This window comes from Neodiprion pinetum, chromosome 4 (assembly GCF_021155775.2).
Source record: "Neodiprion pinetum isolate iyNeoPine1 chromosome 4, iyNeoPine1.2, whole genome shotgun sequence".
In the NCBI taxonomy this organism is placed as follows: domain Eukaryota; kingdom Metazoa; phylum Arthropoda; class Insecta; order Hymenoptera; family Diprionidae; genus Neodiprion; species Neodiprion pinetum.
In genome coordinates, this window is record NC_060235.2 from 4,272,335 (window position 1) to 4,297,181 (window position 24,847).

General features: G+C 41.9%; 3 protein-coding genes across 3 annotated transcripts in view; 2 read left to right on the forward strand and 1 right to left on the reverse strand.

The window, feature by feature from the left end:
• Positions 1–13,072, reverse strand: part of Ance-3 (angiotensin-converting enzyme Ance-3) — a 44,837-nt gene extending 31,765 nt beyond the window's left edge. Inside the window, exons 1-10 of the mRNA XM_046621232.2 lie at positions 12,825–13,072; positions 11,932–12,165; positions 9,029–9,187; positions 8,809–8,905; positions 8,227–8,370; positions 7,948–8,139; positions 6,335–6,432; positions 5,424–5,593; positions 4,838–4,962; positions 3,699–4,041 (exon numbers count right to left, since the gene is read on the reverse strand). Coding sequence (XP_046477188.1) covers positions 3,699–4,041; positions 4,838–4,962; positions 5,424–5,593; positions 6,335–6,432; positions 7,948–8,139; positions 8,227–8,370; positions 8,809–8,905; positions 9,029–9,187; positions 11,932–12,165; positions 12,825–12,884 — 1,622 coding nt within the window. The 5' untranslated portion in view covers positions 12,885–13,072. The remainder of the gene's footprint in view (positions 1–3,698; positions 4,042–4,837; positions 4,963–5,423; positions 5,594–6,334; positions 6,433–7,947; positions 8,140–8,226; positions 8,371–8,808; positions 8,906–9,028; positions 9,188–11,931; positions 12,166–12,824) is intronic.
• Positions 1,501–3,422, forward strand: LOC124216588 (uncharacterized). Its single transcript, XM_046621249.1, has 2 exons — positions 1,501–1,616; positions 1,992–3,422. Exons 1-2 carry the CDS (start codon positions 1,605–1,607, stop codon positions 3,201–3,203), a joined length of 1,224 nt encoding a protein of 407 aa, XP_046477205.1. The 5' UTR covers positions 1,501–1,604; the 3' UTR covers positions 3,204–3,422.
• LOC124216597 (angiotensin-converting enzyme-like) lies at positions 4,934–24,847 on the forward strand. Its single transcript, XM_069135017.1, has 13 exons — positions 4,934–4,984; positions 20,839–21,127; positions 21,644–21,748; positions 21,807–21,968; positions 22,048–22,180; positions 22,489–22,680; positions 22,930–23,027; positions 23,091–23,266; positions 23,341–23,465; positions 23,547–23,790; positions 23,932–24,030; positions 24,103–24,247; positions 24,367–24,847. The coding sequence occupies exons 2-13, from the start codon at positions 20,921–20,923 to the stop codon at positions 24,589–24,591; spliced, it is 1,911 nt and encodes a 636-aa protein (XP_068991118.1). The 5' UTR covers positions 4,934–4,984; positions 20,839–20,920; the 3' UTR covers positions 24,592–24,847.

Consider the following 24,847-nt stretch of genomic DNA (forward strand, 5'->3'; position numbering starts at 1 on the left):
GTTTACTTCTTTTTACCGATTTTATTAATCATCGAGGATACAGGATGTTTACGATCTTAAAAAGTAACGATATCGAAAAAGTTTCTCTTTGGCACTTAGCAAAACGCCTGGACGAGAAGAAATGTAAAATTTTAGAGGAAGTGGAGGAATCGTTTTGTCGGCAAAAACAAGAAATAAAAAATCAGGCTACAAGTGTGTACACAGCACGTATGCGCGTGTATAATAAGGCTTATTTCCATAAGCCGGTGTATGCGCAGAATTCGTAAAGCGTGACGTTGAGCAAATATTTGAATATTTATCCTCATCGACTTTACTTTACGCGTCAAAATTATCTTCAGTGAGTGTCCAGTTTTCTTGGGTACTAGAGAATACAGATATTATTCGCTTCTGTATATAGCAGAGAGTTAATATTTAATAACACGCACGCCGCTGGGGCTGGCAATAAAAGTGTCTCGAAGTTTTACGGACCTACAAAGTGAGTATAAAGAGAATCGAGTAGCGAGCTGCTAATACGAAGTAGCAGAACTCGTTTTACGTAACACTCGCTTTCTGTTCGACAATAAAGACTCTTCAACAAATCTCCGATCGCTGGAATTTGAATTACAAAAATTGTAAGAGTAGAGAGAATGAGAGAGAGAGAGAGAGGAAAAAAGAAAAAGATAAAGCAAAGCTAAGTATAAGGGCGTCAGGAAATGTGAAATACTATGTAAAACAATATCATTCCGTAGATGGAAATTTCAACCAACGATGTATAACGATTTACTCTGACTGCTGCCGCAGATATCAAACCTCCTTTTACTTTCATGAATTTTCATTACCGCTTGTATCGTGTCGTGGCTACGGTATTGTAGATATACAACTGCGCAATAACGCAATGAGGCCAATCGCGTAGCAATGAACTTGCAAGGTTCGCATAATTCACGGGCGTGGAAGGTATCAACCGCGAGATTAATTCGAATCAGCCGAATAATTTTCCCCACAAGTCACTGCGAGCAGGATAACAATTGGGGTATATAATTCGGGCAGTTTTTTTCTCTTTTTTTTTGACAATAATTGTTAACAATTACGAGATGTGTAAAAATGAAGAAGAAGAATCAAGTCGAGCAGGTGTCAAGAGGGAATCGATTAGCGTGAAAGAGAAAATGAAAGGGATTGATATATCGGAAGTAGGATCGAAAATCGTTCATGCCAGACTTGCGAGGCTTGTGCAGTTCCTTGTTGAGCTACGGAAGGATATTATATGGGAACGGAGAGAAACGTGAACAACACACACAAGTAGCCATATAGAACGTAATAGCGTCCGAGTAGGAGAGCGTGGTTGTAGATGAGCTGAGATAGTCTCACGTGTTGCGCTGGCAAGTTTGTAGGTGAAGTATAAATGGAAGAAGAGGAAGAAGAAGAAATAAAAAAAGTAATATACACACGTTAGACATACGCTCGGTGTAATCATCGTACGTATTTCACTTTCAACCGCTGCAGCACACAACAATATATGTACCTCTTCTTTTCAACCGGGGAAAGCAGCCGGTAGGTATAAAGTCAGGTGGTTCTTGAGGGCGAGCATCCAGTAAAGTCTGGACTTTGGTCACAGCGATACCGGAACTATGCGGCTATTGGTAAGATGGAAAAAACGCATCGTGAATCCTCCGCGGATTTGATATACATTGAGTGGAACGCGGAGTAAGGATCGGTTTTTTCTTTCCGCGCTGAGGAGATCGAAAAAAGTAAAAGAAGAAAAAAGCCGTGGCTCGTACGGACATGAGTTTACGTATCGAAGTGAAACACCTTACCAGCGACTCGTTAGCGTCTTCTTAAACGAACGCATTAGGCAAATGAGCCTTGTACTCGACAAACGATCCTTCCTCCGTGTTTGCTCAATTACGAAAAATCGAAAGCGTTGGTAAAGCCACGGTCCAGTGTCGACGAAACGTGAATTAATACGAGTTTGATACATGGCGATCAACCTCAAAGTAATTCTTTCTGAATTCCAGGTGCTGTTGTCTCTGGTAGGCCTGCTGGCCTTGGGATATTGCGACAAGGACGCGTCGCCGAAGTCGGTCGAGGATAAAGAGGACTTGGCGTCAGCCTCGGAGAAGAAGCAGGACAAGCGAGGCCTGGTGGACGTTGGAAACCACGGTTTCAATCTGGGCTCCGAGTTGGGCGGAAGCCACAGCTTCGACCTGAGCGGTGCGGGACATGGCGGTTCGTTCGGGGGTGGCGAAATCGGCGGGGGTCACGGGCTGGACTTGAGCGGCCATGGGGGTTCGGGTCAGAGTTACGGGGGTGGCTACGGCGATGACGGGGGGAAGATAAAGCAGATAACGATAGTGAAGAACGTGAAGATTCCGTACCCGGTTGAGAGGAAGATACCGTACCCGGTCGAGAAGGAGGTTCCCTACCCCGTTAAGGTTCCCGTTCCACAACCTTACCCCGTAGAGAAGCAGGTACACTACCCGGTCAAGGTGTACGTAAAGGTTCCGGTTCACATTCCGCAGCCCTATCCAGTCGAGAAGAAAGTCCACTACCCGGTTCACGTCCCGGTGGACAGACCAGTGCCCTACAAGGTGTACGTGCCACAACCCTATCCGGTTGAGAAGAAGGTCCACTACCACGTTAAGGTCCCGGTTCCGCAGCCCTACCCCATAGAGAAGCCTGTGCCGTATCCGGTCAAGGTTCCGGTACACGTGCCGCAGCCCTTCCCGGTCGAAAAGCCGGTACCTTATCCGGTGAAGGTGCACGTGGACAGACCGTATCCGGTACACGTCGATAAGCCGTACCCAGTTCCTGTAGACAAGCACGTTCCCGTTCCGGTAGAGAAGCCGGTTCCATATCCGGTCAAGGTACACGTTGAGAGACCGGTTCCCGTTCCGGTAGAGAAGCCGGTGCCCGTTCCCGTCAAGGTTCCCGTCCCTGCGCCCTATCCCGTAGAGAAGAAGGTTCGTTATCCGGTCGAGAAGCCTGTTCCGTACCCCGTTAAGGTACCGGTTGACAGACCGGTTCCCGTTACCGTCACGAAGCATGTTCCCTATCACGTCGTCAAGCATGTTCCATACCCCGTGAAGGTCCCGGTACCGGTTCACGTCCAGGAAGAGGATGGTGGTCTTGAATCGGGATACGGCGGTGGTGGCGACGTCGGACAGACTTCCGTTGGTGACTACGAGTCCAGCTTTGGCGGGTACCAGGAGTCTCACCATGGACACTAGGGACCATGGTTTTTTTTGAGGTCTACTTGTACCTTTTTACGTTCGGCCATTGCTACGATCGTGACTCTTTTCGACGTGTACGAAAGGGGAAAAATAAACCTAAACTCGGAAGCTCCGAAGCAACGAGTCTAATGCATGTACCTGTATTAACGTATCCTACGATGTATCGTTTAATTGTCTTGTATACACTTTCTAATAAAAACCAAAGAAGAAAATAAACCCGTGTGCACAGCTGCGCGCGTGTTTATATCATCGTACGACGTTCTGATTTACATCCCTGCATGTAACGGATCATTTTGTACGATTTATGACTGAGACCCGGAAATCGGAAAGTGAAACTGCGATCGAAGTGATCCACTTCCGCCGTACCGTAACGCGCCTTTGAAACACATCACATTGCCCGGAAGTAGCGATCAAGTCATTAATCTCATCCACTTCCTCTTAACTCGTCGAGATTCTCGAAAGGCAATTTCTCAAAGCCCGTAAATCACTCACCGAATGTAGGGGATGTTCGCCGGTATGTGGTACTTGGATCCTGGATCGAAGTCGTCCTCGGACCTGAGGACCGGCGGCTTAATCCCCGAGTACTGTTCGCGCAGTCTGTGCCAGTGACAATTGTACTCCTCCCTGTTCACCACCCGGTTGAAAAGGTCCCATCGCCATTTGTCCATCGTCAGGCTAAACGGCAGGAGTACCACCTTGTCCATCGCGAGAGCGAAGAGGTAGTTTATGTCCGCCGAAGGCTCCACCGAATATCTGGGCGCCAGACCAATGGCCTGGAAGTGTCGAGGCGTCGCGACGCTCAGAGCGACAGCTTCACCAACGGCTTCGTGAAACCCTGCGAAAATTAACGAGAAAATGACATACGTAGAAACTGGCATGGTAAACGTTGTCTGAAGCAATTGCGATGTGGTGAAATTTAATCCATACCGAATCGTAATCGTTTCAGCTGTTCAATTGCTGTACGTATGTGAGATTCGCAATAGGCACAATAGGCACAATAGTTATCACGATTCAGATCTACCATACATTTTTTTCCAATTCGATACTTTCGGTGGACTTTCACGCCACGGAGATCCGAGGTCTCGTTTTCTCGGAACGGACCAGATATGGTATCGAGCGAAAAAATGGAGACGACTTGGCGCGAGATGATCAGCCTTATCGCTCATTACACGCACGCGTGCTTCCTGATTAACGCTGCTACAGAGGAACATTTTACCACCGCGACCAGCGTTGGAGAAAGTGCAATTATGCCCGCGAAAAAATGAGACCTGTACCCGTTTCGTCCGGCGTTTTATTTTCCACTCTCGTTTCATCGTCATCTTCTTCTTCTTCTTTGTATTCCACTCCTCGTGTTCGACGTAACTCATTCCGACTGTTAAACTCGAGTATTTATACCGACTTTCGAACCATTAAACGTAAACACTGAACTCTATTTACGACTCTACTTACCGGCGACGCACAGAGACATGCGAGTAAATATTTACTTCCGGACGTTACGAGCAGCGGCTCAACTTGCGTAACTCAGTCTTCGCTCAGCCGTGATTGGAATCGTGTCACGTTCGGAAAATCGATATCAAATTTGAGTGTGACTCGTGATTGACACCGAGAAACTATTGTGCCGATTCGGTTACCTGGATTCGCGCCGTCCCTGAATTCTCGTGGCAGTTTGCTGTACCGGAGGAAATACTGGATGTGGGCCATCTCGTGGTGGACGGTGATCAAGTCCTTCATCGTCACTCTGGTGCACATCTTGATCCTGAAAACACGACCCGCGGAAGGTGAGTGCGAGTTTAAGTTTCTTCGCCAATTGCGAATCCGCAAGCCACGAACACTGTGCCAGTGTTTCCTAATCCGTCTTCCATTTTCATTTTTAAAAACGGGACCCTTGTAGGATCGCTTCTTTTTCTCAGAAACGGATAGAGGTATCAATTTCAAATTAATATCAAATACAATAAAAAATTGAAGCATCTATGCCACATATTTTGATACTCGCAAAATCACTCGTCAAAACCTATAGGGTGTCATCCCGTTGACCTAGAGTCATGAAATTTGGAGAGAAGCAAGGTCTCACAGCCCAAGTAAAAGAAAAAGTTGGAAAATAGTTGATTCGTAGTTATGTCACATAGTAAAAAAATAATTATGTATGTACGGAATCCTCAGAGCGCGAGTCTTACTCGCACCTGTCCGGTTTTTTTTTCAATGACAATTTCAATCTACCTGTAATCAAGACGATTGCAAAAATCCCAGGCCGATGCCTGACAGACCAGATCGCGATCTCCAGGATCGACGAACAAGCTGCTCGCCCAAAATTCCGGAGGCATAGCGCTCAGGTTTAGGGACACATAAAACTCCTCAGCAACACGGAACATGTCGATAGGCGTGTATCCCTGCGTTTGAAATATTTTTATTAGTATTCGGCAGAGGCGTTGACTGTTCTATAAATTTTCTACGTGGTATTTAGGCGGGAATCTACCATGCGCGGTTCGTTACTCGTACGGTTAATTACGATTCAGAGACCGCAATTTATTGCATATAGAGTTGCGAATTTTAAGTTTAAACATTTTGCCGTAACAAAATCAAGAGGATAGATATATATCTGTATATGGGGCATTCCACGCCCATTGTACCAATGTTAGATCCTCACCATTCCTGAGTTTATTAAAAACTTTTTATGCGATTGTCTCAATTACAAAGCAGTACCCTGAATTATGTCAGATTTTTTCGAGACAATCTGGTATTATATATGGAACTGTTTGAGCAACCGCTCATAATAAACTAATTCTTCTTTACATTTGTTTTTTTTTTTTTTTTTTTTTGCTCAAAAGCTCAAAAAATAGTAGAAGCAATCGTCAGCCAGCTTTGGGTTTAGGCTTGAAAGTTTTGATATGAAACAAAATTTGTTTGGAAATTTTTCCAGATTTTTGATTCACAGCATAAGATATGTTGCTTTTCATAAACGATAAGTGATACAAATTTACTCAAAAAAACAGATCTGAAAAAATTCGGGGTACTGTTTTAGAGTTGGGAAAAACGAAATCAAAATAGCGAGGGTCGAAAGTTGTTACAGTTGGCGTGGAACGACCCATATAAAAACAGAAGTTGGGCGATGTGATGTTCAGTTTGCATACCTGATTCAACATTTCTTGCGTAACGTCCAAACGATTTTTTCCCGGATACGGCATCGTTATGTCCACAATATTTGTCCACGATTGTCCCCACATGTTACCTGTAAATGGAAATATGGTCAAGTTTTTTTCATACATTTTTTCTATTTGTTTTTCGAATCTTCTGCCGAATGCCACGGTCAAGTGAACGGCTTAGAAAAAACATAAAAATCAATCGATTCCTAATTTTTTTTCTTAAGCAGCAACAGCCAATCCTCTTCTTCGTGCATCAAATAACGGATTACGTAAGGTTTGTTACACGCGTGAGATCATCATTTCAACGTCTTTTTTTCTTCAAAGGCAATGATACAAATTGCCACTCTTAGGCTGACCAAAAATTAGACGAAAAAAATGCTTTTGGTGGAATTGAAAAAGAGAAAAAGAATAAATAAAAAAAATACTCGCTTCGGACAACGTCGTATAATTTGTCATCGGGCATAAAAATCTCATTATTCCTAAACGTTCGCAGCGCGATGCGATAGTGAAATATATGATCAGCTTCTGGTGATCGCTGATTGTGTCGGTTAATTGCGCGATAAGCTGTGATCGTAAATGGCGAAATTAGCATGCTTTAAAGATGTAATAAAATGGCTGATCGGATTCGCGCCTCATCGTCGGATAAAAGGCCGTTATATTTCGAGGATCCAAAGGTCAGAGATCAGATGTTTCGATTGATTCGCATTAACTCGCGAACACGATTCTAACGATAAGAATCCCCATAAATATTTCAACGGCGTGCCTTGTTTCGCTCAATTTATACCTCCTGTTTTCTTCCTCACTTTATTACGCAGTGGTTAAAGCAAATTTTCCGAATTAGATATCTCGTGAAAAATCTACATCGACTCGATTAAATCACCATTAACTTTATTTCTACAGCGAATTGGACGAAAAAATTCGCCCTACATCGGCAAGTGCGTATCAATCCAATTTGGTTCTGCTGAAATTGCTGCTTTTATTTTCTTCACATGGTTCGCAGATCAGTCGAGATAATCCGGTTTTGACACCACTCGATAAAACACCAGTGTTATTAGACACCAAAAACAAAATAATGAAAATACCGGAAGTTGTATCGGACACGATATGAATTAGACACAGTCCGATTGTAAATGAGATGTTACCTTTTCACATCTGACAAATTTTGACGAGGCTGAAGTTAGCAGCAAGAATTAGCTGCCAAATGTTTTAATGTTTATTCGGATAAGGTAGTTAAGTATGAAAATCAAAATGTAGTGAAATACCTTGAACCCCCAATACTTTTATAGAATTACGAGGACAAAAGTGAACTGCATTTTTCTAATTCCAAAAAGTCAAAAAGGTTTGGCTGCTAGTTTCAGCTTCATTAAATTTTGCTACCGATCGAGTGTTCAAATATTAATTTACTTTCTCAGTCTGTAAGAATTTATTCAATATTTCGTCGTCCAAAATCTTTCGGAATCGTTTAAATTTTCTAAATTGGCTGTGTTGAATAAATCTTGCTGTCCGTAACAGCTTCCGATCGTTTTTGGTGCCCAATATCCCTCGTGTGTCCCATCGAATGGTGTAAAAACGGGCTTTTCACGATCAATTCGCACTCTCACCGAGTATGTGAGACGGCAAAGGCGCCTGTCTGCTAACTTTTTCCGGACCATAAAGATCTCGCAGCTTCCTTCTGACATAGGCATGCAGCTCTTCGTAGAGCGGACGAACGCTGTTCCAGGCAGCATCGAGTTCCTGTTGAAGATCAGGGCTCTCGTAGGGAAACATCCAGTACTCAGCTGCGTTCGTAAAATCTGCGGAAAATGAAATTGGAAATATTACGCGTTTTGTTCGATCTCCGTTTACCGCGAAAACATTATCGTTATGCGTTTTTCACTGACTGTTGTAACTCGCCGCTTCGTTGTTCAGATCTACCAGCTGCTCGTAGAGATCTCGCATTTGGTTACCACTCCGTCTTCGCCATTCGATCCAAACGTACTGCAACTCGTCCCAATCTCTGCTCTTTGCCATTATTTGGGAAAGGTCTGTAGACGTGAGGGAAAATATTAAAAAATTTTTCAAAAGATGCGTTGATCGAATCGTTGGTGGGAATCTGGTTCTTCACGTTCAAAATTCGAAACAAGATTGTCATTTGAATCACTCACGCATTCGAAAACATCATCAACGTGTGTATCATCATTTTTTCTCAGAATATAATTTCGCTTGAAAATTATTTGCGTGAATGGTGTATAATTTGACTACGGTGGGTTGTAATTTTGGAGAAGCAGGTTCGAAGGTCGAGGATGATTAATCGTACTCCACTCGCAAAAAATGACTTGGCGAATTTTTGCCAACGCGAGTGTCTTGTGAATCTCTTTACAAAAGCTTGGACAATGAAATCTGCTTTTTCAAAAGATATGCTAAAAAAAAATTAATGAATTGAAGGATTTACAATGGCTAATATGGCGAATCATGTAACTTACCGGGATAAAGACGCAGTCCGCAGCGGAAAGGATCGTTATGGGCACAAATTGTTGCGCTGTTGTAGATCGAGAGCATGTCATTTATGACACGGTTGTACTGAGGAAAGATACAAAAAATAAGAAACGAAACACGCTCGTTTGTACTGCTGAAAACGAGCCGCATTTTTTTTTTTTTTCTTCTAATATATGCTTATTGTACGAGTATTTTTTTTCAACTCACTCTTTCCAATTGACCTGGCGGAAGTGCGGCTGGACCGACAATAGACAGGAAAGTTAGACGTCTCCTGATCGTTGGATCTCTAATACCGTTTATGTTTAACCTACTAATCAGCTGCCACGCTTGATTTTGAAACTCCGAATACAGCTGCTGCGCTTCTAGCTGAAATACAATTAAGATTGAAAAAAAAAAAAAAAAAACGGTAAAACCCAAATGCATAGGCGTGATTTCGAAACTTGTGAAAGGATTTTTGCATCGATCATCCAATGAACGGTGTATCGTTGAAGATCGTCGTCAATCATAGTATACAAAATCAATTCCACCGACATTATTTTTATACCCTGAAATATACATTTAATTTCTAACTTCGTCAATAAAATAAAAATATCAACCATTCGAACAGCCCGGTATAAAATTACAGGAATCAAAAGAACCGCGTCATCCTGATTGTACCGCATTCTGCAACGCAGTAATGAAGAGCTGGTTGCCTGACTTGCAGGCGCGAGTGAGCGGTCGCTTTAAAAACTGCCTAACATTATTAGGAAATGTATAATATGAGTATCGGTGTGTACAACATGTCAATTTCGCAAAGTTCCCATAAACATTCGAGCGGTAGGCAATCATTGTCACGCAATGGTTCGTCCACCTTATTTTCATCGTCACGGTCGTCTTCTTCATCGGCACGTCTCTCCATTCGGGTTGACCCAGTAGCAAGTATTATGAGAGATAAACTTGCGGGTTACTCAACTCCACAGACACGGACAACTACCGCACAATGGTATCGTATGGGAAAATTTCACGCATTACTCCCCCTCACGACTTTCCCACTTCTCAGGCGACAAGGGCACCGTCTCTACTCGTGTCATGGAAAATTTAAATCGCTATACCTACTTGCATTTGGGGCATGAAAGTGCGACTGATGTCGGCTTGATTAAAAATTGCGCAACTTGATTAATCACCTCGGTTTTTATATTTCGGTAAATCCACCGCTAATTTTATCAAACGTTTGTTAACGAATCGAATTTCAATTGCATTTTTATGCCTGTAAGTAGTGACATTTTGATTTCGGCAGAAAATTTTATTGTTCCTCAGAGTTCGTCTTTCTTTTTTTTTTCAATGAAAATACAAACATTCAAATTTATGCAGAGACTTGCAGAAGAGCTTTAATACAATTTGGCGCCTTGAGTTGAATTTCATTTTACTTTTATTTGAAATTCTCTGAGAATCTTTAAAGTAGTTCACTATTTTATTTCCAGTGTTAGAAAAGACGCGGAAAATATTATTCACGCCTGTATTGCAATCGCATTTTTTTCATCAAAGAGTGATGAATTCACAGCAGTATGAATGCAGGAATAATCATTCAATATTATTCATCAATGAAATGAATTCTCAGGGTGTGTAATCGCGTTATTCGTCATCAAAATAGCTGATGAGTGGAATCAGAATATTACAGGTAGAGCTCTACAATTACGTCTTACAGAACTTGTCATACGTCAATTAAAACACTTTTAGCGATGCAGGTGCTGACGCGATTGCGATTGAAAAATAAAACCCTGTGCTTGGCTTCCGTGTTTCGTCGATATAAAAATAAAATAATTAACGAATATTACCGTCACGTCACAATTAATTTAATTACCCTAATGAATTGGCTTCAACAACTGCGCGATATTCATTCTAATGCCGTTTATATTACGCTCAGTGACTTTAGTCACGAGACAATTATTGATCAGTTGGTTAATAGCCTCTGCAGTCTTTTTCACCTATACTTAAAACACTCCCGATTCATTGATCGAGTTGGAAAAAAAGTTTACCGTATAACACAAGCCGATTGAAGTCTCGTAGCGTAACGTAACCGTGGCGTGAATTTAGCCACAAACACTGTTGTGTATAGGTATACGGGTTGGTAGAAGGAAAAAGAAAACATACGGAACAAAAAGAAAAAGTAAATAAATAAATAAAAAATGAGGGTTATGAATTAGTTTCTAGGTCAGCCGACCGCGTTGTGGATTCGGGCAGAATTACCTGAGCGTGAAATCGCGGCTTTAATAACCTTTTGAAAACCTTTCTGGAGAATTTTCTACAAGTACATAACAAGTCGTGATCCCAACGTTGAACAGTAAATTACATTATTATACCCACACAAGCGTAGCGGACTCATTCGATTATGAAATTGTCATCAATTAAGAACGAGAGTAAAATATGCGTACGGAATATTTAATTCCTGAATGGATTATCTCGCTGCCGCTGCGTTGAATCATTCATGCGATCGCTGCAGTTCGCAATTGCACGCCTTTTTAAATGATCAATTCGTTAATCTGCGAATATAATAGCCGGACGAAATTTTTTGCACACAGAAAAATTTCATTTGTTAATAAATGAGTTGAGTAAGATTGTTTTTTTTTGCGGTTGAAATACAACGGTTTAAACATTGTTGGAATTACAAGAAAATATGTGGTAAAAACAGCTGAATTTCGTGTAATTATTACAGTCGTCAATACCACGTTTTTTGGTCATCGCAATATTGAATCTGTTTGATGAAATTATCGCAAACGTAACAAGAAAATATATCACGTGTGATTTATACACGATAAAAAAGAAACGGTAACACTACACGTATTTGATTTTCTGGTCAGAGGCACAAAACTGATTTACATTTTTTATACGAATCGATATCGAACGATTTTGGAATAAGAAATGAAAATAGTCAGGGACAGTAAGGTACAAACCATAATGAAAAGATATTTTCGGTGATGTAATCGCTAATCGTCTGATAAATTCGGATATTTGCGAAATATGGAGAAACGCTTTTACCAGTTTTCGAGGCATCAGATCGAAGCCACTCGGCAAAGCGTTTTAAGACATAAGTCGGAGCTTTCGCAAGGGTGATAAGACGTCGTAACACTCACCGCCTGTGATTGCGTAAACTCGTTTACGTTAGTCTCGTAAGCCCACTGACTGGCAACGTTGTTGCTGCACTGTTGAATCCCCTGGAATTCGAGCTTCGCCAGAACGTTCCTGTAGTCCAAATTCCCGCTTCCAGCCTCGCGAATCATCGTCTGGAGCAGATCATCCCGAAGCGGGATGTCGAGTTGTGCCGAGACAGCGGAGAGAAGGGCGAACAACGCGAGTGTCAAAATGGACTGAAAATTGAGGGAAAGCCGGTCAGTTTTTTTGAAAAAATTAAAACGATTCTCCCCGACGTTTTCACGTGTGCCGGACATCGTTAGATACTGTAAAACAAGCGTCCATGCTTTCTACGTAGTTTACCCAAACTGATCGATTCTTTCCGACGCGTTTCGTTCATATTTAACTCACCACATACTCGCTCTAATCGATTTTTCCAAAGTACAACCGAGGACAAGGACCTTGTCCTTTTAATAGCCCGCCAATCAGCTTTCAATCAGACTAAGCGCCCTTTTGTGTTACGTGTTGTCATTAGGTATGCTCGCGGAAATTGAAAGTGCGTAGCGGGAAAATGAATATTTTCGCGTCGAGTAAGCAATTTTTTTGTTGCTGCTGAAAATTTTCAAACTACGGTTACGACTGATTTTATTATGTATAGCGGTGAAGGTGGATCGGTCTATTTACGAAGCTAGTTTTCGCTCGCTTTTATCGTTCAGGAATTGATAATGGATGGGTTAAATTTGAATGTATAGAATCTTCCTAGGAAATTAAAACTGCACAATTGAATCAAGAATTGTCCGATTCAAATTGTCGGCGCAATTCCATATCTGTCTTCGGTAATTTTTTACTTTGATACAATTCTAGATGTCCAGATGTCGCTGGTTCGAAAACTTACAAAAATCGTGCTTCCTTGTCGAACAACAGTAACAACGACCGGCCTGCGAAGTATTTCCATGACGTTTGTACGGATGAATGGATCAGAATCTCAAATCGAATGAACCGCGATCCATTAAAACCAAAACCGAAGCCTTGGGAGGTTCGAAATACCAGTGGTACTGAAAATTGTCGAAACTAATTGTAAGTTGTCGAATGGCGACCACGTTGGTCTTTACTCGTAATGATACTGAACTCGAGGTAAGCCTGCATGTATTCATTTATCCCAGCTAGTTTGAACAACACAAGAGGTCATTCATGGAGTGGGGATATTGTTCTACGTCTGTCTGTCGAGTTTGTGTGCTGCACCGTCAATAGCGGGAGACACCCAGGCCAACACATAAAAAAGACAAACCATACCGACTTCCAGGGGCTTTCGAGAAGGTGGGAAGGCAGCGACGGACGGAAGGAAGGACTTGCGACACTCGTTCCCACGATGATAGCCAACGTCGTTGTGGCTCAATGAGGCCTCCACTGCAGCGCATGCATGCATGCGCAATAATGTTGTGCGTTTAAAAATTCCCCATTTCAAGAAACTTTTTGCCGATTTCCTTTCGCGATGGAAGTTGAAAATTCGACGGTCGAAGCTTCCTCCTATTATATTGGTCTCGTGGTAACACCGTTGAACTAATCAAGGCGAAGAACTCAAGTTCGAACGATCGATGCGATTTTGATAAATTCGTGAATTTACACGGTAAACGAGCATGTTTCAAGTTGTAATGGAGTGTAATTTTGAATATTCTGATCTTGACCTTTCCAACTATGTTGACCCCCCGGTCTGGGCTTGGTATTGTTTGTAATTGGTACCGTGGCAATTAATTCTAGCCCGGAATGAGATGACAGGGCTGGTTCACCGAGTCGGTATGAAGAGTCACGTTTCAAAGACACTTCGCGGGCGCGGCCTGAGAAGTAATCACTTTGTTGACATTGCGCTCGAAATGGGTGGATGCACGTCTCGGGTCTCACGCTGTTGCAGAAGTGCAGCAGGTGCTCTGAGGGATTTGAAGGACGTCAAGGATGAAAAACGAGAAATCAATGCTGAACGGGATTCTCTTTATACGTTAAATAGAAATTCCTTGATCTGGTACAGTCCTCAACTATTTTCATTTTTTACCACAACCGAGTAAATATACTTCTCGACACGTTATGAAAACTATATTAGTAGCTGTGATTAGAAACATCTACCGGTGTTATTATTTATTTTATTTTTTTTTTCTATCACACTTACCGGTACTTTATTTTTTTTTCCCACTATTGCGACATTTTCACGTGTTTTCGCGACAATGAATTGACGCTGAGGCTTATTTCACTGAATAAGTGTAATAAATCTGATGTTGCAATTACTAGAAGATATAGCAACGACAGCTGTTATCATACTAAATAGTTACTTGCACCATATTGTTTTTTAATTATTCCAAAGATATTTAATCCATTGTCAGTGCCCATTTTACTACACTGAGTGAAATTTTTTATTCCGGTTACCGCTCAGTCCTTAACTATTTTCAATTTTTACCACAATCGAAAAACATCGTTCTAGGTAGAAAATGAAAATTAGTTTTCTAGCTGTTACCAAAAAGTCTAGTATCCGTTACTATTCTTTCTTATTACGATCGCTGTTACTATATTTTCTTGCAACTGTTGCGAATATTTAATGCCTGCGCAACGATAAATCGACGTTAAAGCCTTGTTTAAGGGGGCTTTCCAGTGTGACAGCCCGAAAAATCGCTGTTTTTCGCGATTTTTTTTTTTAAAGAAAAAATAATCTAATCGGTCTGGTTTTTTTTTTGTATATTAATTGGGTATTGAAGAATACAAAACAATTTTTTAAAGATCGATTTATTTATTAATTAGTATCTATAAAAATGATGAAACAATTGTTGCAGAAAATGCACTTGGATGTGGTGGCCACATTGGGGGTCACAATTTTGATCTGAGACAAAAAACACAAAAAGATTATTGATCGGTATATAATTGGCTTTCGTGCTATGGAAGCTTTTTTCTTTTTTTTTTTTTTTGCAAAAATGGCGCCGGTTTGAACAAAAAGTATCGATTTTAGCATTTTTTTTTGGCAGTTTTTTTTACAAAAAAATAGGAAGATGTCAAAAAAAAAAAAAAAGCTTCCATAGCACGATAAACAATGACGTTAAGAATATTGTGTAAAAAATTCAACTCGATAGCTTTAAAACTCTGCCCTCCAAGTTGGCCACCGTTTTGAAAAATGCTGTTTCGAGAAAAACGCGTTCAAAGTTTCAAGTGAGGAAATTTTAGGTAAATCGTTTACTTACGGTCAATCAGCGATGCCAGGTCCATACAATATCCCTTCTGCTTCTTCGAAAAGATCGTGCTCAATGGATTGTTCAATCCGACGAGCTGTCCTCGCCTCTTTGCTATCCAGGGACGCCCGGCGGTTTGCTTGGGTGATGCGCGCATTCTTGTATTTAGCGGCGAAATCTGCGGCGCTCGGCCCTATCGTGCATCCCATCGTCTCCAAAATTTTTAAAATTGGGTCGTAACCTTCATTGAAGGTGCACACAGCACACTGCGCAGCGATTTCTACTATCTGCTTGCCGCAGAATACGTGCTTTGGGGCTAGTTGCCACACACAGTGATTGAAGCTCTCGTTATTATTTTGAGTGTTCGCGCCCGTACATCGTTCTAAGAGATCCTCCGTTGTTAGATCATCGTAAATCGGTTTTAAAACTTGTTGTACGTCTTCGTCGAGTGCTGGTGGATGGGTGTACTCCTCTCCTGTGGCCTCGGCCTTGCGCCATTCGCACCACGAATCTTCTCCCGGAGGGCAATACTCATGCTGAGGATTTTCATCAGTTGAGCTTTTGTGATGAAATGTAGCCCATATGGCTTTCCTCATATTTTCCACGGAATTGGAATTTCGACGAACTGCCAAGCCATAATATTCCGAGAGATTTGTCAATAATTTTAACGTCAATTGCGCTCTTTTCGGTTCAACAGCAGTGTTTTTTGTTTGATTTTTTTTAGTTTTCGGAGAACTCGAACGAGATCCTTTTTTTTTCGGTTCACTCTCCATTGCCTTGTCTTCGATTTGATTTTTGGCCTTTTTTAGTTGAACTAACCTTTTTCTTGCTTCGTTTCCCCTTTTATATACTCGCTTTTTCACGTGCAAAACGCATTCCTTTTTTTTTACCGTCAAATCGTCACCGTACGGCTTGGCTTCTAATAACATCTTGAATGTTTTTGTATCGCCGTCTCCTATATAGAAACCGTATTTCGCGTTGTGCAATTCTTCTGATCTCTTGAATACTTCGATTATACCGTCGACTTCCATTTTTCCCGCGCTGCCTTCGTGATTGACGTTGCATTCGGATTCATGCGTCTCAGACCACGCCTCGTACTCGGTTGTTCCCTCTTGTCCTTTCCAGAATACACAAGCCTTGCAGAAGCTTGATTTGACAGCAACATCCAAAACTTTGTTGGTATATTTTCCAATCACGGACACGATACCCATGCGCGACGTGAAACCGCGTTTCGACCACGATCCATCACCGGACACCGTCAGAATATCGCCCCGATTTTCTGCTTCCAAAGTTTTTTCCTTCTCTTCGGTACCTGCTTTTTTCACGACGGCCTCGTATATTGATTTCGCTGCAATCTGCAGGATTTTTACGATTCCATAATAGGTGTTATTATTGAAGTTTGCAGTTAAATCCATCAAGGCGATAAAATTTCTAATGCCATTTATGCCGATGCCGACCAATCGCATGACAAAGCAGAAACGACGATTGATTTCATAAGCATTTTTTATCAAAGGACAAGAATCTATCTCGGCCGGATCTGGACACGAACACTGAACACAAATTTTAAAGCCCAATCCGCGAATCGATTTTTTAAAAAACTTCACGTCGCTATTACACTTTTTGCACTTCAACAGTTCCTGAAGAGCGCCGAAAACCAAAAAGAACTCCAAAATCACGTAGCTAAACGTTTGATCGATTCGGACTTCAAACTCTGGACTCTTTTTCAAGATTTTTGCTGCCGAAGTGCTCGCAAACGTTAGATTCGTTTCGATATCGTGTCGATTTGTTCCCTTGAAACCACCGGATCTTTTTCGTCTATTTCGCGGATGTCCGCTTCTCGAGCCTTTTCTATCCTGCCACGCACATTCCTCTTTCGTACATCTATCCATTTTGAATGTCGAAATCGAACTGAACGACGAGCAGGTAGGACGTACATGAACTTGGCTCGCTAATTATCGAAAATATGAAATCGGACTATTGCATAATTTGCCGTCAATTAGCCGGAAATTAGTCACGCCTTATTATTTTGTCGCACCCAATTAAAAAAAAAAAAGCGGATGGCGTGCTAAATTCTAAAGACATCCGGTTTTGTATTTGAAAATTGAGTGCGACAAAAACAAAAATTCGACGACTAATTTGCGGCTTATTTGCGGCAAATTATCAACCTAATCAGAATCACTCATGGTGCTCGCTGTGCGTTATTTTGGTAGTTGGCGGGCTAAATTCTTGAAAAATCAGAACGCCATCCGCTTTTGTTTTTGAAAATTGAGTGCGACAAAAACAAAAGTTCGACGACTAATTTGCGGCTTATTTCTGGCAAATTATCAACCAAGTCAGAATTACGAATGATGCTCGCTGTGCGTTATTTTGGTGGATGGCGCGCTAAGTTTTTGAAAAGTTAGCACGCCATCCGTTTTTTTTTTTTCAAAATTGAGTGCGACAAAAAAATAAATTGCGCGACTAATTTACGACTAATTAACGGCAAATTATGCAATAGTCCGAATTCACATTTTCGACAATTGGCGAGCCAAGTTCATGTACGTGCAGGTAGGAACGAGACAATAGAAATAACAGTCGCACGGGCAGACGGCCGACGCGGCAGCTGTAGCGCTCCGTTGCCTTCTACCAAGAAATGCTGTACAGTAACCGAAATAATCTGAATTTCGGCATGAAAATTTCAGGGAATATTCGGAAGAGTGTATACTATTCGATAAAGCAAAAAAAAAAAAATCGATTTTTTGAAAATTTCACACTGGAAAGCTCCCTTAACTAAAAAAGTTGAGTAAAGCTCAGAAACTGATTTTGCGTTTCAATAACCAAAAAGGGATCGACGATGGCGTAAAATGGTTAGGCGTAGCTCGTTTTTTTTAAATCCAACAATATTCAAACAGTTTTTTTAACGACACCTGTTTTACTAAATTTTTTTAATTACTCTAACAAATTAAATTTTTCTCAGTGTAGAATATTCTAATCCCTAGGTATACGATAAATTACATTTTCTCTGGAATCGTAAGAATTATCCAATTTCCAAAACAAAGAAATTCGATTTTTATTTTAGCATCTTATCAATTAATTTCTGTCAAATTGATGTTTGTCTTCTTCCGTTGACCAAATATCCAATTGCAATGGCGTTATTTTTTCGTGACTGCTTTGTCACTTTTGTTCACACTCGTCGTTATTAGGTAACATCGCAGATTTATAAATAGTCATCAGCTGCAAGCAGTAGATGAACAAGAGCCTCATTCACCTTGTGCATTTTCCTACTAATTCACCTTCCGGTCTGTCTGGATGCCTCGTGCCGATTAAGCTGCGGGGAAAAAGCGAGCCGAAAACAAAAAGGGAAAATTAAAATGCAGGACGATTTGTTCACTTGGAGGCGATTTATGTAACGCATGGCGGCGTAATTATTATACGAGTGGGGATAATTGTATTGAATTTAAACCGGACCGTATTTTCGAGAATGTAAAGGAAAAAAAAACAAAAACCTTTTGTAAAAACATTTCGGATATAATAGCCACTTGTCAAAAATGATGCATTATATACCGCTCGCTGACTACCTTTCGTCCAGAATCACAATCACTTGCCGCTCCTATGACCCTCTCGACTATGTGCGCAGCGATGCATCGCTGAAAAAGGATATCGCGTAACGAATCTGCACATGTGCACTATACGCTTCGGAGAAAATTATTTCTACAGAATTTAACGCGTATTTCTAAACTCCTTGAACAATATTCAGTCACATTTGGTAGAAATTCTCTTCAAAAAGGTCTTGAGTAAATTTCATTCCACTAAAGTTGAGTTCATTCTCACGATATTGGTTTTTATCAACCAAGCATTGTTCTCAGTCCCGTTAAAAATCCATCGATATTATCGAGTAGGTCGAAATACCGTCGATTATAAGAAACCGAGTTGGGTTATATGCAAAAGAATAGATTAATTTCAACGAACACGAACGCTAAAGCCGCGCCCAAACCTGATAATTGAGGAATAAACGTCGTCGTAGAAAAAGATTCCCACAATAAACTGCATGTACTTTATGAGAGATTATAATTAAAAAAAAAATAATAAAAAATAGGCAGGTATTATGGCACCTACCATGAGCACATTATACACGAATACGAGAACGTGACCGGCTGTAAGAACACGCGTCAAAGGTGTTAGTGTGACTGTGTAAGGCACACACGACGATTTCAGTACGGTCTCGCCTTGCTGGCCCTGGAGGACCTTGAGTCGTCGTAACAATGCTCTTACGTGCATTACGCCGCGGTTTTGCGTAACGATATACTAACTAGACTCGAAAGACATACATCGGAAACATCCAGATGCGAAAGATTTTTCTCTTAACGATTTTCTCGGATCCCTGAAGCGAAGCGCATTTTTCCTTCATCGAATCCAGGCGGGAAGTCGATTGGGAACCATAGAAAAAAATTGGGCTAAACTTGGTTGAAATAGAGGAGTTTCAACTAGTCTCGTTTTTAAAGCTTCGCGCGTTGTACATGCGAGTAAAGTTTTTCCGAGGTCCTGCAGGAGACGGCGAAGACAATGCCAATCTCGTTTTCTCTAGACAAATTGGGAGACTCCAATCTCACGCTTGGCGCGTTGATTTGATAGCGAGTTCAAGAGCGCGTGCGATAAATAAAACGAGGTGCAAGAAGTACCGTCGTCTATTTCTACCGTATACGTGTATAATACGAGTGGTATGTCTTAGATGTTTGTAATATATTTTAGGACTGCGTAGATAGGCTGAAACCCGAGTCATTAATTAGGCGAACGCGTGTCGGAGGCATATTCACAGATATTAACAAAGCAAGGCTTATTTTGTGAAAATTTTTGTTAAAGAAAGACCGGCCTTGTTCGTTGCCCCCTTTACGCGTCACGGGCCAAATCCTGCTACGTGACTCCGCAGAGTACAAACATCGGAGTTTCATTCTATGCTCGAATCGCGTTGCAACAAAACAAGAAATAATTTATAATTTCGCGAATAAGGATATAAAACTCCTACCGCGTGATGCTTAATTAGATATTTCATTTCGTATGTATAATAAGCCGCCCACGGAAAGTACCTCGTTAATTTTTCTTTGAATATCGCGAACTTTTGTTTATGTTTATTTATTTTGTTTCAGTTTATTATACCTGCTCGATTTATCGTGGGAACGGCTTTTGCGCGTTTATTAATGGCGATGCAATATAATTGAAGCCTATTGAATAGATGCAGCGTAGTAATACGGCGAAAAGATGACGATTATTATGCGGCTGTTGATCATGGCCGTGATCGAGATCTTATTGCCGCTACCCGATGATCACACGGATCGATCTTGCAACCGTGATCCTGCTATTCAAATTCATTACCATAAGAAAATCGAGGAAACAATCCGCACTCGCCTGTTCGTTCGTTCATGTGACGTTGTTGTAAATCTTCCACCTCGGGAATTATCCTCGTCAATTTCTCGGCTCGAAGGAGCCTCGCCTTTAATCAAGTCTGTTACGTACGTTACGTCTATAGAAATTGCGTTTTATGTACCAACGCAGTAAATCGTACCTCGCACTTTACAGGATTTAAAATAAGAGAGACGATTATTCGTCACTGGTATTATCAAATTCCCTCGTTTCAACCAATAAGCGATATCAAATTACGCCACAAAAATGCGATGATCAATTAAATAAATTTTTCTCACACCCTCTAACTTGGCTTTAAATCCCCAGATTCACCCAACAATGCTTGCGAGATTTTCGAGATCTGATCGACGTCATCGACTTTTGAAGGCTGTATATCTGCCTGAACGACATGTCACACTGGATGATCTCGGTGATCCGTGCGATTGCGATCTCCTCCGTTCTTCAAACTTCATTGGGTTTTCGAAAGCACAGATGTCACAACTCCAAAGGGTCGTGTTCTTACACCTCTGGTACAGAAGAGCGCAGAATACGCAGGAGCGAGTCGGTTTCAAAGGACATGGAACAGTTGGCGAAGGGTCCTGTAACTCCAGACGTGGTAAGAACCAATGTGGAACCTAAAAGCAGGCTATGGACACTCTACCATTTCACGGATGAATTATTCATCGAGCTTGGACCAAACTGAAGCCAATATAATAATGATTTCCACTAAAGTGATGTTATAGAATATTTTATATTATCACTGAAGTAGCTGGTAACTCAGTTTTCGTGGCGACCTCTGGTGATTGATAACAATTTTACCCAAGCCCCTCTTAACCATTTCATGAATTACTTTTATATTGTAATTTTTAGCTGTTGGTATAGCGGTGATGCACGTACAAATTTTTTGATTCGTGTTATTCAATCCGTGAGTAATTTCATCTTGAAAGTTGGCACCGGAAGGCATCACTTGAAATCAAGAATGCAAGGGAAAAAATGTGTTCTGCACTTTTGTTCCATTCTTGTGGTATCGCTTTGGTCCAAACCTTTTGAATAACGTGTGAAGGGGAGTAGTAAGTGCCCGTACCCTGCCCAAAAGTAAACAGACATCGAGATAAGTTATGGGTGAATTCAGTTTCTAGAACTGATGAACAACCTGAGTGCTGTCGAGTATCACAGGAACGCTGTGGCGCAGTGGGAATTCGAAAGCAACATCACTGAGACGACGAGGACCAAGGCGGTGAGCCCTTACTGCAAATTTCAACCACAGTTTTAGAGCTTCGCAATAATTTTTTCAGCTCAAGTCATCCGCCCGACTGGCCAAGTTTCAAAAAATCGTTTGGAAAGCTGCTGCGAAATACGATTGGCGGAATTTTAACGGCACGTCAGGGATGAAAAGACAGCTTCAAATGATCTCAGTGCTTGGAAGCGCCGTTTTATCCGACGACAAGTTCAAGCAGGTAAATAGGCAGCGTGCGGGTGAGAGTGGGCCGCCAGTTCGTCAGATCCTGTCACAAAAATTTCCGAATCGGTATTCAGCTGGACGAGGTGATAAATAAAATGGAATCAATCTACAGCACCGCGACGATAGAACCTTACGTGAAAATGGACGATTCTTCGAAGTCGAAAAGGCTGCGAAGAAGTGGAAAACGGAGATTGCGACTAGAGCCAGGTGAGTTGAGCTTTTTTACTATAAGCAGAAGATTGATCGACTAATTAATCTCAGACCTGGTGAAAATTATGGCGGAAAGTAAGGACGTCGATGAGCTTGCGTACGTTTGGAAAGCCTGGCGGGATGCGACGGGTAAAAGGATGAGGAACGACTACATCGTCTACGTTGGACTGATGAAAGAAATCGCCAAGTTGAACAGTACGAGTTCGCTGAGGCGTTGGCAGCTTCTCGTTATCCAGTCGCTTCAATGGAAGCGTGTTAATTGATTGAAGGAGGTACCTCGGTAGATTCAAGTAATCTTGTTGCAGATTTTTCATCCGTTACTCGGTACTGGACCTATCCCTACGAGGATCCCAATTTTGAAAAGACGATATTCGACATCTGGCAAGAGGTGAAACCTTTTTATCTACAACTTCACGCCCACGTCAGAAACCGACTTAGGGCCAAGTACGGAACTGAGGTTATTCCTGAGAGCGGGTACATCCCAGCTCATGTCTTTGGTTAGTCGAATTCCAAAGTTAACGAATTTTTTGTGACATGCGCTGATGTGAAAATCGAATAGAGCACATTTTGCGATCCCCTTTTTACCAGAGAAATGTATTTTGTACAGTTTTCATTCTTTTGAAAGCCTTTCCAAAACCTTGTTTCAAGTCACAAAGTTAATGTCGAAGTCGATTTGAGCAGATTTGTTTTTTTTTCTAACACAGCTTCGATCAATTGCAATCCTATAACGTATGTGATTTATTCAGGCGATATGTGGACCCAGTCTTGGATTCATTTGAACAAAGAAACGATGCCGTATCCTGATCACGCTATTCCGGACATGACGAACAGGCTGAAGCTCAACGTATGATCGTAAATCACAAATGACATTATCAAATTTACGAGTGTCTCTTCCTTCTCCTTGCAGAACTTCACAAAGATGGAGTTCTTCAAGCTGTCCGAGGACTTTTTCCGGTCCCTGGGTTTCCCAAAACTGCCAGAAACGTTCTGGCAGAATTCAATCATCGAACGTCCAGCCAACAACAAGACTGAACTGGTTTGTCACGGGTCAGCATGGGACATGTACGACGGAAGGGATTTCAGGTAAGGAAACACGAGATTCATAGGATTCAGAGTATCGCACTCGAGTCTCTGAACCACTTGGAACCCTGATCCAGGATCAAGATGTGCACCGAAGTAACCTACGATGATCTGGTGATCGTTCATCACGAGATGGGTCACGTTCAGTACTACATCCAGTACAGAGACCAGCCGATCGTTTTCAGAGAAGGAGCCAATCCTGGTGAAGCTTTTTCCGGTCACCGCTGCAACATGATGAATAACGCTGCAGCTTGAAAATTTTACCATTTACCACTTTTCGCAGGGTTTCACGAGGCGATCGGTGACACAATAGCGCTGTCGGTTTCCTCCTTGCCTCACGCCTGCGGCCTGGGCCTCGTTGACAACGCTGACTATCAGCCCATGACGGACATAAACTATTTGTACTTGATTGCGCTTCAGAAGATCGCTTTCCTCCCATTTGCCTACTGCGTCGACAAGTGGCGTTGGACCGTTTTCACCGATGAAGTTACGCCCGAGATATACAACAGCCTTTGGTGGAAGTTCAGGCACGTTTTATCGTCAGGAAATAAGTACCAAACCACTTTTCTCAAAAGTGTCTTCAATTTGGGATCTTGAATAGCTTCGTCTTTCTTCTTGTCGCTCCCAATTCCCATTTCATTCGGTTTCCCGTCCTTCCGAATTTTCAGGGCTGAAATCCAGGGCATCGAGCCTCCCATCAATCGTGACGAGACCGACTTCGACCCTGGAGCTAAGTATCACGTGGCTGCCAACGTGCCGTACATAAGGTGGATCTGCGGATGATGTTCATCAGCTAATGAAAGAGGAACTTGCATTAAAAAATGTGAAACTGCTTCCAGGTACTTCGTCAGTTTCATCATTCAGTTCCAGTTCCATGAGGCACTGTGCCTCAACGCTGGTCAGTACGACCCAAACGATCCGAGCAGGCCTCTTCATCGATGCGATATTTACGGCAGCAGGGAAGCAGGGATAGCGATGCGGTCAGTATAGGGATACAATCGATGAATCTCAGTATCCAGGCGCTCCAATCAAGGGATCCATTAGGATCGACTGCCGTTTAAAGTTGCAGCAGCTCCTGTGCACGGTCCTTCGAAGTTCATTGAATGGACTCAAATTTGTTCTTCAAAAGACGAGTAGATTGTTTCTTGCGCATTGTAATTTTCAGGCAAATGATGAAGCTTGGATCCAGTCTGCCCTGGCAGGATACGATGGAACGTTTCACTGGAAGCCGCGTGATGCGGACCGAGGGAATAACGGCCTACTTTCGCCCTCTATACAACTGGCTTAAACAAGAAAACTCTCGAACCAGAGAACCAGTTGGATTCTGAAGTGAGAGAATGTTCTCTCGCGTTGCTTTATCGACCACCGACAGCTTCGACTCTTGGACGGTAAAGCAGTTTGGATTAAAATATAGTAGCGATTGTTGGTAGCCTGAGTTTGTCGATCACCTGTTGCCACTCACAAATAAAGACAGACTTCTCTCTGATGATCAAGAACATAACAACGCCTGGCGCTTGCGAGAGAGAAACAATAAAAACTACGAGAATATTTCACTTGGTACTCAAAGTCTTAAATTTGATGACA

Excerpts from the sequence above, each read along its gene's own strand:
- LOC124216597 (XM_069135017.1), top strand. The coding sequence starts at position 20,921 with ATGTCACACTGGATGATCTCGGTGATCCGTGCGATTGCGATCTCCTCC. Across the intron at positions 21,969-22,047 it reads CCGACGACAAGTTCAAGCAG|CTGGACGAGGTGATAAATAA; the intron begins GTAAATAGGCAG and ends ATCGGTATTCAG. Across the intron at positions 23,267-23,340 it reads TACGACGGAAGGGATTTCAG|GATCAAGATGTGCACCGAAG; the intron begins GTAAGGAAACAC and ends ACCCTGATCCAG.